We start from the raw sequence: 18,134 nt of genomic DNA, 5'->3' as shown, positions 1-18,134 counted from the left end.
GCAAAAATCAACTGGAAACCTCTCACACACGCATCAGGGGTCCCAGAAGGACCCCAAAATGGCATAAAATGCCACTTTGTACGGGTGTCGATTTTTGAAAAAAAGGTAAGGGGTTAGTCTTATGTTTTTTTCATTTTTTCAACTTGCTAAAAATGCACTTTTCTGCGCAAAAATCAACTGGAAACCCCCCACACACGCATCGGGGGTCCCAGAAGGATGCAAAAAGGGCATAAAATGCCACTTTGTACGGGTGGCGATTTTTGAAAAAAAGGTAAGGGGTTAGTCTTACGTTTTTTTTCATTTTTTCAACTTGCTAAAAATGCACTTTTCTGCGCAAAAATAAACTGGAAACCTCTCACACACGCATCGGGGGTCCCAGAAGGACCCCAAAATGGCATAAAATGCCACTTTGTAGAGGCATTGATTTTTGAAAAAAAGGTAAGGGGTTAGTCTTACGTTTTTTTTCATTTTTTCAACTTGCTAAAAATGCACTTTTTTGCGCAAAAATCAACTGGAAACCTCTCACACACGCATCAGGGGTCCCAGAAGGACCCCAAAATGGCATAAAATGCCACTTTGTACGGGTGTCGATTTTTGAAAAAAAGGTAAGGGGTTAGTCTTACGTTTTTTTTCATTTTTTCAACTTGCTAAAAATGCACTTTTCTGCGCAAAAATCAACTGGAAACCTCTCACACACGCATCAGGGGTCCCAGAAGGACCCCAAAAAGGCATAAAATGCCACTTTGTAGAGGTGTCGATTTTTGAAAAAAAGGTAAGGGGTTAGTCTTACGTTTTTTTTCATTTTTTCAACTTGCTAAAAATGCACTTTTCTATGCAAAAATCAACTGGAAACCTCTCACACACGCATCAGGGGTCCCAGAAGGACCCCAAAAAGGCATAAAATGCAACTTTGTAAGGGTGTCAATTTTTGAAAAAAAGGTAAGGGGTTAGTCTTATGTTTTTTTTCATTTTTTCAACTTGCTAAAAATGCACTTTTCTGCGCAAAAATCAACTGGAAACCTCTCACACACGCATCAGGGGTCCCAGAAGGACCCCAAAATGGCATAAAATGCCACTTTGTAGAGGTGTCGATTTTTGAAAAAAAGGTAAGGGGTTAGTCTTATGTTTTTTTTCATTTTTTCAACTTGCTAAAAATGCACTTTTCTGTGCAAAAATCAACTGGAAACCTCTCACACACGCATCAGGGGTCCCAGAAGGACCCCAAAATGGCATAAAATGCCACTTTGTAGAGGTGTCGATTTTTGAAAAAAAGGTAAGGGGTTAGTCTTATGTTTTTTTTCATTTTTTCAACTTGCTAAAAATGCACTTTTCTGCGCAAAAATCAACTGGAAACCTCTCACACACGCATCAGGGGTCCCAGAAGGACCCCAAAAAGGCATAAAATGCAACTTTGTAAGGGTGTCGATTTTTGAAAAAAAGGTAAGGGGTTAGTCTTATGTTTTTTTTCATTTTTTCAACTTGCTAAAAATGCACTTTTCTGCGCAAAAATCAACTGGAAACCTCTCACACACGCATCAGGGGTCCCAGAAGGACCCCAAAAAGGCATAAAATGCCACTTTGTAGAGGTGTCGATTTTTGAAAAAAAGGTAAGGGGTTAGTCTTCCGTTTTTTTTCATTTTTTCAACTTGCTAAAAATGCACTTTTCTGTGCAAAAATCAACTGGAAACCTCTCACACACGCATCAGGGGTCCCAGAAGGACCCCAAAAAGGCATAAAATGCAACTTTGTAAGGGTGTCGATTTTTGAAAAAAAGGTAAGGGGTTAGTCTTACGTTTTTTTTCATTTTTTCAACTTGCTAAAAATGCACTTTTCTGCGCAAAAATCAACTGGAAACCTCTCACACACGCATCAGGGGTCCCAGAAGGACCCCAAAATGGCATAAAATGCCACTTTGTAGAGGTGTCGATTTTTGAAAAAAAGGTAAGGGGTTAGTCTTATGTTTTTTTTATTTTTTCAACTTGCTAAAAATGCACTTTTCTGCGCAAAAATCAACTGGAAACCTCTCACACACGCATCAGGGGTCCCAGAAGGACCCCAAAAAAGCATAAAATGCAACTTTGTAAGGGTGTCGATTTTTGAAAAAAAGGTAAGGGGTTAGTCTTATGTTTTTTTTCATTTTTTCAACTTGCTAAAAATGCACTTTTCTGCGCAAAAATCAACTGGAAACCTCTCACACACGCATCAGGGGTCCCAGAAGGACCCCAAAAAGGCATAAAATGCCACTTTGTAGAGGTGTCGATTTTTGAAAAAAAGGTAAGGGGTTAGTCTTCCGTTTTTTTTCATTTTTTCAACTTGCTAAAAATGCACTTTTCTGTGCAAAAATCAACTGGAAACCTCTCACACACGCATCAGGGGTCCCAGAAGGACCCCAAAAAGGCATAAAATGCAACTTTGTAAGGGTGTCGATTTTTTAAAAAAAGGTAAGGGGTTAGTCTTATGTTTTTTTTCATTTTTTCAACTTGCTAAAAATGCACTTTTCTGCGCAAAAATCAACTGGAAACCTCTCACACACGCATCAGGGGTCCCAGAAGGACCCCAAAATGGCATAAAATGCCACTTTGTAGAGGCATTGATTTTTGAAAAAAAGGTAAGGGGTTAGTCTTACGTTTTTTTTCATTTTTTCAACTTGCTAAAAATGCACTTTTTTGCGCAAAAATCAACTGGAAACCTCTCACACACGCATCAGGGGTCCCAGAAGGACCCCAAAATGGCATAAAATGCCACTTTGTACGGGTGTCGATTTTTGAAAAAAAGGTAAGGGGTTAGTCTTACGTTTTTTTTCATTTTTTCAACTTGCTAAAAATGCACTTTTCTGCGCAAAAATCAACTGGAAACCTCTCGCACACGCATCAGGGGTCCCAGAAGGACCCCAAAAAGGCATAAAATGCCACTTTGTACAGGTGTCGGTTTTTGAAAAAAAGGTAAGGGGTTAGTCTTATGTTTTTTTCATTTTTTCAACTTGCTAAAAATGCACTTTTCTGCGCAAAAATCAACTGGAAACCTCTCACACACGCATCAGGGGTCCCAGAAGGACCCCAAAAGGGCATAAAATGCCACTTTGTAGAGGTGTCAGTTTTTGAAAAAAAGGTAAGGGGTTAGTCTTATGTTTTTTTTCATTTTTTCAACTTGCTAAAAATGCACTTTTCTGCGCAAAAATCAACTGGAAACCTCTCACACACGCATCAGGGGTCCCAGAAGGACCCTAAAATGGCATAAAATGCCACTTTGTAGAGGTGTCGATTTTTGAAAAAAAGGTAAGGGGTTAGTCTTGTTTTTTTTCATTTTTTCAACTTGCTAAAAATGCACTTTTCTGCGCAAAAATCAACTGGAAACCTCTCACACACTCAAAACACACACAAAAAATATGTATTTATATAATTAGACATGCTTTGCTAGGAAACACAAAACAGAAGCTCATCATATATTTTGTATTTGCTTCATTATTCTTGTTGTCTTGCCGCTTGTCATTGCATGTATGTAATGTATGTATGTAATATATGCATGTGTTTTCTTGAATAAATATGCCATTGTAAATATGCCAAATCAATCTGTCCTGAATGTTTTAATAAGGTGGCAGTAGAACTGAATGAGAGAACACTATTAAAGAAATGCTTCATGGAATCATAACAGGAATTGAAAGAAGAACAAATTGTCCAAACCAAATCAATCAGGGTCCAACACTGATTGGTACTTTTTCCAAACCATCACATCACACAGTTGGCACCGCCACCTTATAGTCCTCATCTGTCTCCACACCAACCTCCTCCTGAATGGGGGTGGGGGGGTATAATTTACTCTCACAACTGCTTCTGTGACTGCAAATTTTTTTTTTTTTACCCACTAGAAATTCCTTCTTGCTCTTGGGGTATCCCTGGAGGATTGTGTCGATCATGTCGGAGGCCTGAAAGGAAATTAAGGAGAATTTTTCTCTTTTGAATATATCATACAAGACTAGTTCACTTCAGGGGCTTTTACACTTGCATGTATTTTGTCATGTTATTTGTGGCACAGCGAAGACCGAAAATGGTGCATGTCGTCCATGACAGTAGCACTTGCTACATGCACTTCCAACATGGGTGTGCATTGTCAGAAATGACTTGAGAATTCCCGACTTGCTCTAAAAAAAAAAAAATAAATAAAAAAGTGGTGGAAAAAAGTGAGACAGGCCGAGGATACGCACCACCCACAGTGTTTGCATTCATGGCTAATTCATGCAAATTATGCACCGCACGTTTTTTTTTTTTTTTTACACGTACCCCACACTTTGTTTCCTGCTAAACGTAATCAATGCCGGGGACAAAATACATGCAAGTGGAAACGCCAGTTTAGTCAACGTCAACTTTACCAGTTGCTTCCTCTTGCGCCACTCTTTCACATAAATGTTGTGTTCTTTCACAACCTGCAAATTAAACATTAGGGGTCAAAAGGTAAAAAGGGAGTTTTTCTTCCCATAGGAAACATGTACATTATGAGTAAAGTAGAAATGATCTGTTCCATCAGAAACTATACGGGTAATATTTTAACATGCATCACAGCTGGTAATAATAATAATACTAATACTAATACTACTACTACTACTAATAATAATAATAATAAAAGATCCCACAACCTTCCCTTTCTCCTCGGGTGTGACATGATTGCTGGCAGACTTGATCTTCTTCAGGCGCTCACGGCTTGATGAACACTCCTCTTTCAGCCTCCCCATCTCTGAGATCATTTCTTCTGTGGTCAGGCTGCTGTTGAGCTCCTTCAGTTCTGCAAAAAAACACCATACTCCTCATGGGGAATTACACACTCTTCACAAACACAATGCATTCCTTCTTTGGTTTGTTCATATGGTGAAAAAAATTTGAATATTTGATGAGAATTCGGTGCATGTTTCATTTTAATGATGATACGGTTTAGGGCAGGGGTCTCAAACTCAATTTACTTGGGGGCCACTGGAGCTCGGGTCAGGTTTTCCAAAAAAAACGCATTTAAAAAAAAAAAAAAAAAAAAAATTGGTTCCAATTTTCTACAAAAGCTCTGATGAAACATTCCACTGTTCTCAAATATCTTATTTTTTATTTTTCTACACAAAATAAGATGAAAAAATAAATAAAATCAATCAATCAGTAATAAATAAATAATAATAAAAGGGAAAATAATAAAAACTTAAGAAACCACATATACTTGGTGGGTAGACAAATTATTTTTTTCTAATTAAAATGAACAAAGCATTATTAGAGCCCTGTAGACATGACAAAACACGACTATAGTCACATTTATACTCTTTTTATTTACAACATATTGCGCAACTGCAGGGTCTTGCGACACACGCTAACTTGTAAGCTAGAGAGCTAGCGACGTAAACGGTAGCCTCCAAGTTATTTCCTTTAAACTTAAATAGCCAAAAACTTACCACTTCCACACGGATAGAGAGGATAACTATTAACAGTTATTTAACCTTTAACATGAACATTACTCAAACGTAATAATTTTTTCCGGGCACATGATACCATACAGAATCCATATCAAACTTGACATTAAACTTTCATATCAAGGCGGGGGCCTAAACTAGCGCCCCGTGTGTTTGAGACCCCTGGTTTAGGGCCAAAGTGTGTGCAATGATGTTTACCTGCGTCCAGCTGCCTGCAGGTCTGGTTGAGGGTCTGCAACTCCTCGTTGAGCTCCGAGATGCGACAGTCCATGGCCTTCAGGTCTGCATCGCTCACGTCTTTAAACTGAGTCTGTGAAGGAGGAGTAGAGTCGGTTTCTCCTAAAACACGAGCATCCATCCGAGTCCACCCACCTGATCAGCGAAGTAGATCTTCTGTTTGCCGTAAGTCTTCTCCTTTATTTTGCCTTCCAGTACCAGCAGCTCCAAAGCTTTGACCAATGCCTGGTGACAACATGTTTAGTCTGCACTAATTACAACCCCAGACGGAGCCTAAACCAAAACTAAGTACATTATATAGAAAGTGCAAACTACTTAGTCACACAAGAAACTAGAATTGGTTACAATGGTTACAATGTGTTGACTTAAAACACATAATATATTTTTTTATTATTTATTTGAAGTATAAATCTCACCGTTTTGCCAAATCCGTGCTGCTTTTGTAAATTACAGAAGACATCCTGGGCACTGTAAGGACGGTTCTTGGCGTTCAGGTAGGCCAGGATGACCGCAGCACCTGTGGATTAAACAGGCGAGCTGTACACCTTTAATTGCCCAAATACATCACATTAGCTCACGTTAGAGAACATACACTCATCTACACGTAAACATTACAGCTAACTACATTACAGCTAACTAATAAAGTGCTCCAAAAAACAAAACAAAAACGACTTACCGTTGTCCTTTTTACTCATTTGCTTCTCTTCTCGTGGTCTGTCTCTTCCGCTTCCGCTTCCGCTTCCTTTCCAAACTGAGTTTCGCGCACAAAGCATGCGTAAAAAACAATCGTCTATAATTAAGATGCCTCACGCATACAGAAATTTTTCGTCCTGGTTGAAAACGTCTCTCTTCAATTGGAAAGCAGTGCAAGAGTGAGCGCTCATACTACTAGTTTTCCTCCGACTTTCGGGTTGTTTTATTACATATTTTACGTGTTTTAAGTAATGTAACCGGTAGTTTACTGCACTTTTAGAATATTAAACAAACTGTCAACTCTTCCGTTTAAATAGTTTACCATAAATTATACAGATTTTTACTTAAAAAACTAGCGTGTGGTTTGTATGACCACGTGATGTAGTTTGCAGTATCTGACGCAAGATGTCGCACTTGCTTTCAGGACATTTTGTTATGTTTTTTGTTTTGCTTTCTGCGTGTTGTATTTCACCACTTTCTCTACCACCTTTCCACTATCTTTCTGTGGCTCCTCCACTACACGTCACACCAACAACTGATACGTGCCTGTGTGTGTGTTTCATATGCCAATTTAATTGTGTAGTTACCACTCCTCGCCACCGAGTGGCGGCCATGTTGTGGTCGGTGGAAAGCGAAAGGAACAGGAAGTAGTTTGACTAGGCTGTCTCGATAATTGCTTTTATTAAATGTTAACCAAACGGCTATTTTGCTTTTTGCAACACTGTAACACAACCGTTTGTGTTTTGTATTGACTGGTTATTGTTTTCGTTGGTGATATAAGGCTATCGTAATGACGTTGTATGAAATGTCTACCGCAGCTTGCTATTGGATCAACGGTAACCACGTGATCTTAACAAACGGAGAAATTCGCAATTATTTCAGTCATTTAAGCATTAAAACCAACTTAATTGCACATTTTATCATTTATAACGTATCCGGTTGTTGTTTGGTGTATTGATTTTTGACGGTGACATTTGGCGCGAGTGGAACCGTCACTTTAATTTGTTGTGCCAGGAATCACTTCCATCGTTCTTACTTTACTCAGCATCGCTTCTCGGCCTTTTGGCTAAGATCAAGTGTAGTATCTGTTCTTATCAGTTTAATATCTGATACGTCCCCTACCCGGGGACCATATATTAAATTGATTTTTGGAACAGGGAGATGGAATAGGGGCTTGCTCCGTCCACTCCACGCATCGACCTGGTATTGCAGTACCTCCAGGAACGGTGCACTCTCTCAAAATTGTTGACAACAACAGTGACTAATTAATATAAACCACTGCGGATAGTGCATAAAATTTTACCTGTATCGCAGAAGCTAACAATTAGCACAACAAAACAGGAACAGCCCCAAAGAAGAAACTACATTACCCATCAGGCAAACACAAACATACTGTGCACGTGACTAGAAAGCTCAACGGGCCACTTTTACATCATCAGACATTACTTCCATGTAAACAAATCCCCAATGACAATACCACCACATGAATGATAAACGATTAGGTTGCATCAACTTTGTTTAAAAAAAGAAAAGGAAAGACATGTTGGATATTTACAGCCACACAGCAAAGATGATCTCACCATGAACCAAAACAATTGAAATATGTCTCTTTTTTGAAGTATAAATTGTAAATCAATTACAATATCTGTGAAAATGAATATTTTATATATTTTTTTAATAATTATTTTAATGGCTTACAACTAATAAACACCAAATTCAGAAGTTTCTAACAGTATTCTAATTCATTCAGCTGTACCTGTAAATACTCAACTGCATCTTTCCTTTGTGCAAAATCAAATCAAATTCTCTTCTAAAATAAGTGCAACTTTGGAAAACAACATAACTAAATAATTTTTAAAAATCCCCAGCACTAGTTGTGTCTTGGTTTGTAAATAAACCGTGTTGGGACTACAACAAAGATGGCCCCCAGTGGGACTTAATACACAACAACATATTTTCTTTTCATTTAAAAGTATAAAACTCACCGTTTTGCCCAATCTGTGCTGCTTTTGTAAATGACAGAAGACATCCTGGGTGATATTAGAACGGTTCTTGGCATTCAGGTAGGCCAGGATGACCGCAGCACCTGTGGGTGAAACAAACCAGCTGTACACCTTTAATTGTCCAATTAAGCATTTGGACATACAAAACATTAGCTCGCGTTAGCAAGCATATACTAATCTACAGTTAACATTAGCCCATAACGTCTCGACTAAAATGTCAACATTACAGCTAACTAAACTTGCTAAAAAAAAACAACATACACGACTTACCGTAAAAAGGACAACTCATTTGCTTCTCTTCTCGTGGTCAGTCTCTTCCGCTTCCTCTCCAAACTGAGTTTCGCGCACAAAGCAGGCGTAAAAAACAATCGTCTATTGTTAAGATGCCTCACACAAACAGACATTTCTCGTCCTGGTTGAAAACGTCTTTCTTCAATTGGAAATAAGTGCAGAGTGAGAGGTGATACTACTCGTTTCCTGCGACTTCCGGGTTGTCTTATAATATATTTTACGAGTTTTAAGTCATGCAGCCGGCACTTTGCTGCACTTTTAGCATATCAATTACACCTGTTAGCTCTTCATTTGAAATAGTTTAGCATATATTCCACATATTTTAACTTACAGCAAAAAATACTGTGGGTTTGTATGACCACGTGATGTAGTTTGCAGTATCTGACGCAAGATGTCGCCCTTCCTTTGTCGCCCAACATTTTGTTGGCTTTCTTGTTGTGCTTTTTGCGTGCTGTATTTCACCACTTTCTCTACCACCTTTCCACTATCTTTCTGTGGCTCCTCCAATCCACGTCAGACCAATAACTGATACGTGCCTGTGTGTGTGTTTCATATGGCAATTTAATTGTGTAGTTGCCACTCCACGCCACCGAGTGGCGGCCATATTGTGGTCGGTGGAATGCGAAAGGAAACGGAAGTAGTTGGACTAGGCCGTCTCGATAATTGCTTTTATTAAATGTTAACGAAGCCCCTATTTTGCTTTTTGCAAGACTGTAACACAACAGTTTGTGTTTTGTATTGACTGTTTATTGTTTTTGTTGGTGATATAAGGCTATCGTAATGACGTTGTATGAAATGTCTACCGCCGGTTGCTATTGGACCAACGGTAACCACGTGATCTCAACAAACTGAGAAATTCGCAATTATTTCAGTCATTTAAGCATTAAAACCAACTGAATTACACATTTCATCATTTATAACGTATCCGGTTGTTGTTTGGTGTATTTATGCTTGACGGTGACAGTTGGCGTGAGTGAAACCGTCACTTTAATTTGTAGTGCCAGGAATCACTTCCATCGCTCTTACTTTACACAGCATCGCTTCTCGGCCTTTTGGCTAAGATCAAGTGTAGTATCTGTTCTTATCAGTTTAATATCTGATACGTCCCCTACCCGGGGACCATATATTAAATTGATTTTTGGAACAGGGAGATGGAATAGGGGCTTGCTCCGTCCACTCCACGCATCGACCTGGTATTGCAGTACCTCCAGGAACGGTGCACCCTCCCAATACTGTTGAAAACAATGGTGACTAACTAATATAAGCTAGTATGGATAGTATAGAAGCTAACGTTTAGCACAACAAAACAGCAACAGCCTCAGAGAAGAAACTACATTACCCATCAGGCAAATCCTACCAAACTCAAATATACTGTGCACGTGACTAGAAAGATCAACGGGCCACTTTTACATAAGACTGTATCTGTAACGCAGAAGTTTATTTAACGATTTTCACAATAAAACAAACAGCTCCAGAGAAGAAAATACATTATTACCTATCAGGCAAACTCTACCAAACTCAAGTCAGTGCACACTCTTCTTGTTATTGAATCCAGCGTTTTTATTGTTCACTACTATCCTGCTTCTCAAACCACATCTTTAAAGTCTACAATTATGATTTCAAAAAAAGCTGTGGCTCATTTCTTTTAAATATACTGTGCACGTGACTAGAAAGACCAATAATCAGACATTACTTCCATGTAAACCCATCCCCAATGTGAATACTACCATGAATGATTAAACGATTGGGTTGCATCAACCTTGTTTAAAAAAAGACATGTTGGATTATTTACAGCCACACAGCAAAGAGGATTTCACCATGGACCAAAAAAATGTAACAAGTATAAATGTGCATGTAAATCAATTACAATATCTGTTAAAATGAATATTTGTATTTTTAAAGAATTATTTTAATGGCTATGACTTACAACTAATAAACACCAAATTCAGTAGCTTCTATCAGTATTCTAATTTATTGTAAATACTCAGCTGCATCTTTCCGTTGTGTAAAATCAAAAAGATTGTCGTTTAAAATAAGTGCAACTTTGGAAAATTGTAGATAACTAAAAAAATAAAAATAAAATAAAGAATCTCCAGCACTAGTTGTGTAATGGTTTGTAAATAAAGTGTTAGGACTGCAACAAGGATGGCTCCAGTGGGAATGTCGGATTTGGTCCCTAAGTTAATAAATAGCCCTCTATTGTCCGACACGGGGTCATGGCTCCAAAAAAAAAAGCTGGTGATTGATGAGAACATCAATAGTTCTTCCTGTAGCTCAGCTGGAGACCTGCTGATGAATAAAAACATCACAGTGATAACGCTGACCAGAAAGGCGGGGCTGAAACATTAAAATATCTTTTTTTTTTTTACTACAACACTCACACACTTTGTTACTATGGTTTACCCAGTAGGCTGGACAGGAAGTTGGACCCCTGACCCTCCCCGTGTCCTCCCCCTCCTTCTGTAAGCGGATCCATCTGGCTCAGTTCCGACTGATCCAGCATTTCAAAGTCCTCGGCGTCCAAGTCTGTGTCCATTTCCGAGCTGGACTGCTTGCGGTAGCTCCGGTGGTGGGCCCCCGCCCTAGGGGGGGCTTGCCTTCGCTGGGCGGCGGGTCGGCGGGGCTGCATGGCGCCCACCAACGCCGCCTGGATCATGTTACTGGCGATGACGCCTGCTAAGTCGTCCGTGAAGTTGGAGGCGGGCGGCAGGCCGCTGTGGGAGAGTTCAGCGTCCAGATCTTCCTGGTCCGAGTCCAGGTGGGCGTCCACATCCAGCACGGAAGCGCGGTGACTGTGCAGACCGGACGGACCCAGACTCGGCAGACCGATGCTGGTGTCATCGTCATCGTCCATCAGAGTGGCGTCGGGATTGATGGAAGGGAAATCTGGGAGGTCCTGAGCAAAAGACTCTTCGGCGTCACTGTGCCTGTCCAGATCTGAACAAAGAGGAAAAACCAAATCTCTATTCCTTTTACCGACTCACTCCAAAAAGAATCAGGTACTCAAATCACTTCAAAAGCTCTAAAAAGGGGAAAAACTTCCACCGACTCGTGTGAGCACATGAACGAGTTAACCACAGGTACCCGTGAATCCCGATACAATACAAAAAAAATACTTCAATACTTGCACATCTCTTTGATGAATAACAGTTCACTAAAAATCAACTCACCCTCAGAGCCCTCAGTGAGCGGCGTGGGACCACGCGAGAGGTTAAACGTCCCATTGTCAGTGTAGGAAATCTCAGCGTCAGAGTGCTCCGAGTCGGTCAGAGCCAGTTCCTTTGCGACGACATTGTCATCAAACTAGAAGACAGGAAAGATCACTCAAGTGAACCGTTTAGTAAGTCAGTGCTAGCTAGGAGACCAGGGTTCAATTCCACCCTCGGCCATCTCTGTGTGGAGTTTGCATGTTCTCCCCGTGCATGCGTGGGTTTTTTTCCATGTACTCCGGTTTCCTCCCACATTCCAAAAACATGCTAGGTTAATTAGCGACTCCAAATTGTCCATAGGTATGAATGTGAGTGTGAATGGTTGTTTGTCTATATGTGCCCTGTGATTGGCTGGCCACCAGCCTCTCGCCTGAAGACAGCTGGGATAGGCTCCAGCAACCCTCGCCCTTGTGAGGATAAGCGGTAGAATGAATATTTAAGCATTATTAGAGCCCTCAAGACATGAAATAACACCCCTATATTGACTTTTAAACTCTTATTACCCAAATTTGTAAATAACATGAAATAAAACCTTTTAGGGGCTTCACAAATAGGAGACCCGAGTTCAATTCCACCTTCGTCCATCTCTTTGTGGAGTTTGCATGTTCTCCCCGTGCATGTGTGGGTTTTCTCCGGGTACTCCGGTTTCCTCCCACATTCCAAAAACATGCTAGGTTAATTAGCGACTCCAAATTATCCATAGGTATGAATGTGAGTGTGAATGGTTGTTTGTCTATATGTGCCCTGTGATTGGCTGGCCACCAGTCCAGGGTGTACCCCGCCTCTCGCTTGAAGGCAGCTGGGATAGGCTCCAGCAACCCCTGCGACCCTTGTGGGGAAAAGCAGTAGAAAATGAATGAATGGATGTTGCCATGCACTAGTGGTGAGCGCATAGACCTCACAGCTAGGAGACCCGAGTTCGATTCCACCCTCGGCCATCTCTGTGTGGGTTTTCTCCGGGTATTCCGGTTTCCTCCCACATTCCAAAAAAAAAAACATGCTAGGTTAATTAGCGACTCCAAATTGTCCATAGGTATGAATGTGAGTGTGAATGGTTGTTTGTCTATATGTGCCCTGTGATTGGCTGGCCACCAGCCTCTCGCCTGAAGACAGCTGGGATAGGCTCCAGCACCAAAAGCGGTAGAAAATGAATGAATGAATGAATATTCTGATTGGCATTAACGTCAGGTGTTACAACGTCACATCCATGTTTTGGTGTACGTCGGCTGAGATGTGCTGGATGCAGACCAACCTTGGGGCAGAATTCGGCCAGCTCCTCCTCGCTGTCGCTGCCGTCCCTGGAGATGACGGCATGTAGAGGCAAACGCAGGACTGCAGAGACGATACACAGACGATGCTCGACTTTCGTGAAAAGGAAAAATAACTTCGCTTGTGGTGGTTTGGGGGAAACTTACACTGATTATCCAGCGGCTTTGACATCATGTACCCGTGAACGCTGAAGTCCAGCCGCTGCAGGACCGGCTCCAGCTTCACCAGCACACGCTGGAAGAGCCTGTGGTAGACCGCCAGAGGAGCCAGCAGCGTCACCATCACTTCGAGAACAAAGTTAAGAATTAGCTTAAAGGTTCACTAGAAGAAAATTTCACTTTTACTTTTCACTTTACAGGAGCAGGAACGTTGGGAACTCACCGGCTAAGTAGGATAGCACCAATCCGGGAATGTAGTATCCTGTCGCGGCCAAACAGGAGAAGAGGATGAATGACAGGATGCAAAACTGCAAAGCAAACACACTGGCTAAGGACACAACAATAGGTACACCTGCACGCTCCAAACGCATCACGCATTCACACGATACCGACAGGCTTCGTCTACCACGACGATGTCTCATGATACGAACCAAAAAAAGCTCCATTTTACGTGTTCAAACGCAGTTCCACTTCCTGTATTTAGCTACATTGTTGTGGTCGTGCTCACCCTGCCGGGGTTGTGTCGCTTGAACAGCATGGCGGCGGACACGAGAACCACCCCACTGACCCAGGCCTCGGCGATGTGATGGCACAGTTCCGGTACGCTGAGGACGCCAGGCTGCACCAGGCTCCAGCTGCGCAAAAAAAAAACAAAAACGGAGCGTGTACCGTGTTATAGCATGACACATCTTCCACAGGAAAACAGAATAACGGCTGTAGTCGACCAACCTCTCGCTTTCCGATTCTTCCATGCTTTTTGCTGTGAGGAGAAATATAACATGTTAGCTCACAAATCATCTGTGATGTGTCTTTTTTTTTATAAAAATTTGAACGTGGGCTGCACGGCGGTCTAGTGATTAGCGCGCAGACCTCACAGCTAGGAGACCAGGGTTCAATTCCACCCTCGGCCATCTCTGTGTGGAGTTTGCACTCACATTCATACCTATGGACTCCAAATTGTCCATAGGTATGAATGTGAGTGTGAATGGTTGTTTGTCTATATGTGCCCTGTGATTGGCTGGCCACCAGTCCAGGGTGTACCCCGCCTCGCGCCCGAAGACAGCTGGGATAGATACCCCCCCCCGCGACCCTTGTGAGGAAAAAGCGGTAGAAAATGAATGAACGTGGGCGGCACGGCGGACTAGTGGTTAGCGCGCAGACCTCACAGCTAGGAGACCAGGGTTCAATTCCACCCTCGGCCATCTCTGTGTGGAGTTTGCATGTTCTCCCCGTGCATGCGTGGGTTTTCTCCGGGTACTCCGGTTTCCTCCCACATTCCAAAAAAAACATGCTAGGTTAATTAGCGACTCCAAATTGTCCATAGGTATGAATGTGAGTGTGAATGGTTGTTTGTCTATATGTGCCCTGTGATTGGCTGGCCACCAGTCCGGGGTGTACGAAGACAGTTGGGATAGGCTCCAGCACCCCCTCCCCCCGCGACCCTTGTGAGGAAAAAGCGGTAGAAAATGAATGAATGAATGAAATTTGAACGTGTGTTTTATAAAGTCGTAGATTCGTCTGTGATGCTCCATTTATCTCCTCTCCAAAAATAGCCCTGATTAATCTCAGAGGGGGGGCGCCTGCTTCGCTACGGGAGGCAAGTTTAGAAGCAAGTGATTAACTGCTGGAGGTGACAGACAAATCCCTGGTGCGGTCCACAGTGTGGGGCTGCCAAATACTGGCTTATCTCTTCTGATAAAAGACTTGTTTTGTTGCTGGGGTGGTGGTGATGGTGGTGGGTGGGAGGGGGGGGAGACGGGTCTAAATATAACAAGACAAAACATGGAAAGATAAACAGGCGGCAAAAGGAACATGTAAGCACCTCTAAGCTTGGGCCAGATCTGGTTCCTCCAGGTGTCCACGCAGACCAGCAGAGCGAGGCCAGAAGCCAGCAGGAACAGCAGACGTAGCGACGTCAGCGCAAAGAACCTGCAGGAAAATACGTCCAATTGTTCCAAATTAATAAAAAAAATATCTAAGTGTCTTATAGAAGGCGGAAATCGGTCCCAACATGTGTTAGTCCCCACCCAGAAGAACTTGCACAAACATTTTGGTCAAAAATGCTTCTAAAAATAACCAAAACAATGGATGTTATGCATAATTATGTTATATAAATATATATATATACACACACACACACACACACATATATATATATACACACACATATATATACACACACACACACACATATATAGATATAAAAAACATATATATATATAAGTTATATAATAATTTATTATCATAATTATATAATTATGTTATGCAGATGTATCAGGGCACGGACAAACAGACTAAAAAACTGTTTCTTTCCTCGAGCAATAATCTCCCTCAACAAGACCATGTAACCAAGGCAACCAATCGTCCTCTACAATGTAGACCCTTTGTTATTTATTATTATTTATTCTTCTAATTTCTATATTTTGTACTGTCATACTGTCTTGCACTAAAAATGGAGCAGCTGCAATGTCATTCTACTATATGTAGAATGACAATAAAGGCCATTCTGATTCTAATTCTGATCATTTGGATTAAATTAAACAGCGCTTCATAATATTGCATACTACTGTTACCATTCAACTTTACTTCAAAAAGGCCGTTTTATCAATACTTGAACGAGATCTGCACAGAAAAGAATATTCTAACATCCTTTTGACTTCTTTCAAATGATATTTTCAAGTTTATTACTTCTCATCATAATGCGTTCATTTGTGCAGACATTGACCCAAATACATTGATTTTTTTTTTTTTAATTCTAAGAGTTGCAAGGCAGAGATTAACCTGCCAAAAGAATGTGTTGGCATAATCAGGCATTTAATTGGGGTTAGTCATGTGCAAAGATGTGGAAAATTAGGTTTAGACACACACAAGGACCGGACAAAACAACTCAATAATACAAACGACTGTTGTTGTACTCGTATAGCCTCGAAAAAATGTTCTTTTAAAAAAGGCATGTCTATTAAAATTCGTCCCGTGAATGACATCAGAGCAGGCCTCCAACTCTGTTTGGTATTATTACTAGTCTAAATGTAATAAATGTTGATATCAATAACACATTATTTTGTCTTTAAATATGTTTTTACACTTTCTTACTGGTCTTCTATGGGATGATTGTGCACCTACTGTTAGTGCTGTCCACCAACAGTTGATGGTCCGACACAGAACATACTAACTCCTTATTTCTAAAATAACAAATGCTTAAACTTGCTAATATAGTTCATCTTCAAACAGCTAAAATAATGCATAATGCATAATGTCATCCAATACTTCTCTACAAGAGAGGAGAAATATGATCTCAGGGAAGAAGTACATTTGAAACACTTATATGCTAGGACTACATTATGCTAGCCATAGCATCTCAGTATATGGAATCAAACTATGGAATGGATTGAGTAAGGAAATCAAACAATGCACAACGATGAGCCAATTCAAGAAACAATACAAGCAGTTGATGTTTGCTAAATACAAAGATGAAGAGTCTTGAACCAGTCATGATGTGTATTATATATCACTATATTGACACTTACTATGGTACACATTATGTCATTGTATGGTCATATCACCTTGTACTTCGGTACAAGGTACATTATTTAAAAAAAAAAAAAGCAAAAAAAAAAAACAAACTGTATTATGGAAAGCAGGAAGTGAACAAATGAAACAGTTACTGATTGTAAAAGTAAACTATATTAGGAAAGCAGGAAGTGAACAAATGTAACAGTTACTGATTATAAAAGTAAACTATATTAGGAAAGCTTTTTTTTTAAAAAAAAAAAAGCAAAAAAAATTATACTGTATTATGGAAAGCAGGAAGTGAACAAATGTGACATTTACTGATTGTAAAAGTAAACTATATTAGGAAAGCAGGAAGTGAACAAATGTAACAGTTACTGATTATAAAAGTAAACTATATTAGGAAAGCTTTTTTTAAAAAAAAAGCAAAAAAAAACTTATACTGTATTATGGAAAGCAGGAAGTGAACAAATGTGACATTTATTGATTGTAAAAGTAAACTATATTAGGAAAGCAGGAAGTGAAAAAATGTAACAGTTACTGATTATAAAAGTAAACTATATTAGGAAAGCAGGAAGTGAACAAATGTAACAGTTACTGATTGTAAAAGTACCTACTCCTTTTGGACATGTGGAACTGTGAACTGATTATGTGATGCATTCAATTGTAATCTGATGCATGTTCAAATGAAATAAAAACATTACCATACTCACCAAAAGACAACGTTGACCACACCGTAGAGAAGCACACACTGGACCGGTCTCTCCCACACCAGCACAGACTGCAGGTAGGTCAACAGCGGCTCGTAGGGACCCAGCCGGGACTGGAGGGCGGCTTTGACAGCCCTCACCTGGGCGTCCCTCTCGCTGGTGCACGGTCGACTTCGGAGCGGGCCAGTAGCACTCGAACCGGGCTTGCCAGCGCTGTCCACCGAGGACGCGTCTTCCATTGCACCGGTGTGCGCCATCTTTGAGTCCATAGAAATACAACAAACAGTGTAAAAGAAAGGAAACACTGAATTAAGTGCAGTGAGCTAACATGCTAGCAAGATAAGCAGCGGAAGCTACTAAGCAACACATTAAGCTAGCGGGCTTGAAGGAAGCAACGTAAGCAATATCATAGACACATTGTCTTCAGAGAAGTCACCTGACGATATTAGAAGATTAAATGTTATCAAAGCCGTAGTGGGAAGTGTGTAAAATGAGCTGACACTTACTATTTAAGCATTTTCGCACGTAGAGAGCTCTTGTCGTTCAACTGGAAATATGGCGTAAGCTGTTTTTCTCAGTCCTCTCTCGACCAATCAGAAGGCGCTGTGGACTAA

At 40.7% G+C, this 18,134-nt stretch overlaps 2 protein-coding genes and 2 non-coding genes across 5 annotated transcripts; 2 read left to right on the top strand and 2 right to left on the bottom strand.

Moving 5' to 3' along the window:
• Positions 1-3,564: 3,564 nt before the first annotated feature.
• Positions 3,565-6,500, bottom strand: psmc3ip (PSMC3 interacting protein). Its single transcript, XM_058048690.1, has 8 exons — positions 6,354-6,500; positions 6,094-6,194; positions 5,813-5,902; positions 5,639-5,750; positions 4,631-4,776; positions 4,367-4,420; positions 3,863-3,922; positions 3,565-3,787 (listed from the first exon to the last, which is right to left on the bottom strand). Exons 1-8 carry the CDS (start codon positions 6,448-6,450, stop codon positions 3,731-3,733), a joined length of 717 nt encoding a protein of 238 aa, XP_057904673.1. The 5' UTR covers positions 6,451-6,500; the 3' UTR covers positions 3,565-3,730.
• Positions 6,501-7,416: 916 nt separating this feature from the next.
• On the top strand, positions 7,417-7,607 carry LOC131103860 (U2 spliceosomal RNA). The gene has a single exon (XR_009119696.1). It is a non-coding gene; the product is annotated as a U2 spliceosomal RNA (small nuclear RNA).
• Positions 7,608-9,700: 2,093 nt separating this feature from the next.
• On the top strand, positions 9,701-9,891 carry LOC131103871 (U2 spliceosomal RNA). The gene has a single exon (XR_009119707.1). It is a non-coding gene; the product is annotated as a U2 spliceosomal RNA (small nuclear RNA).
• Positions 9,892-10,006: 115 nt separating this feature from the next.
• On the bottom strand, positions 10,007-18,126 carry retreg3 (reticulophagy regulator family member 3). 2 transcript variants are annotated; one of them, XM_058050182.1, is made up of 10 exons: positions 18,027-18,072; positions 17,524-17,785; positions 15,123-15,229; positions 14,030-14,060; positions 13,809-13,935; positions 13,524-13,608; positions 13,289-13,426; positions 13,126-13,205; positions 11,835-11,967; positions 10,007-11,601 (listed from the first exon to the last, which is right to left on the bottom strand). In XM_058050182.1, exons 2-10 carry the CDS (start codon positions 17,775-17,777, stop codon positions 11,057-11,059), a joined length of 1,500 nt encoding a protein of 499 aa, XP_057906165.1. In that variant the 5' UTR covers positions 17,778-17,785; positions 18,027-18,072; the 3' UTR covers positions 10,007-11,056. The 2 variants fall into 2 exon arrangements, with proteins under 2 accessions (XP_057906165.1, XP_057906164.1); XM_058050181.1 differs by having other exon boundaries at positions 10,008-11,601; positions 17,524-17,777; positions 18,027-18,126.
• Positions 18,127-18,134: the final 8 nt, after the last annotated feature.

The sequence above is a fragment of the Doryrhamphus excisus genome, chromosome 15, assembly GCF_030265055.1.
Source record: "Doryrhamphus excisus isolate RoL2022-K1 chromosome 15, RoL_Dexc_1.0, whole genome shotgun sequence".
In the NCBI taxonomy this organism is placed as follows: Eukaryota; Metazoa; Chordata; class Actinopteri; order Syngnathiformes; family Syngnathidae; genus Doryrhamphus; species Doryrhamphus excisus.
Note: the sequence above shows the minus strand (reverse complement) of the source record. Positions and strands in the feature narration are given on the sequence as shown.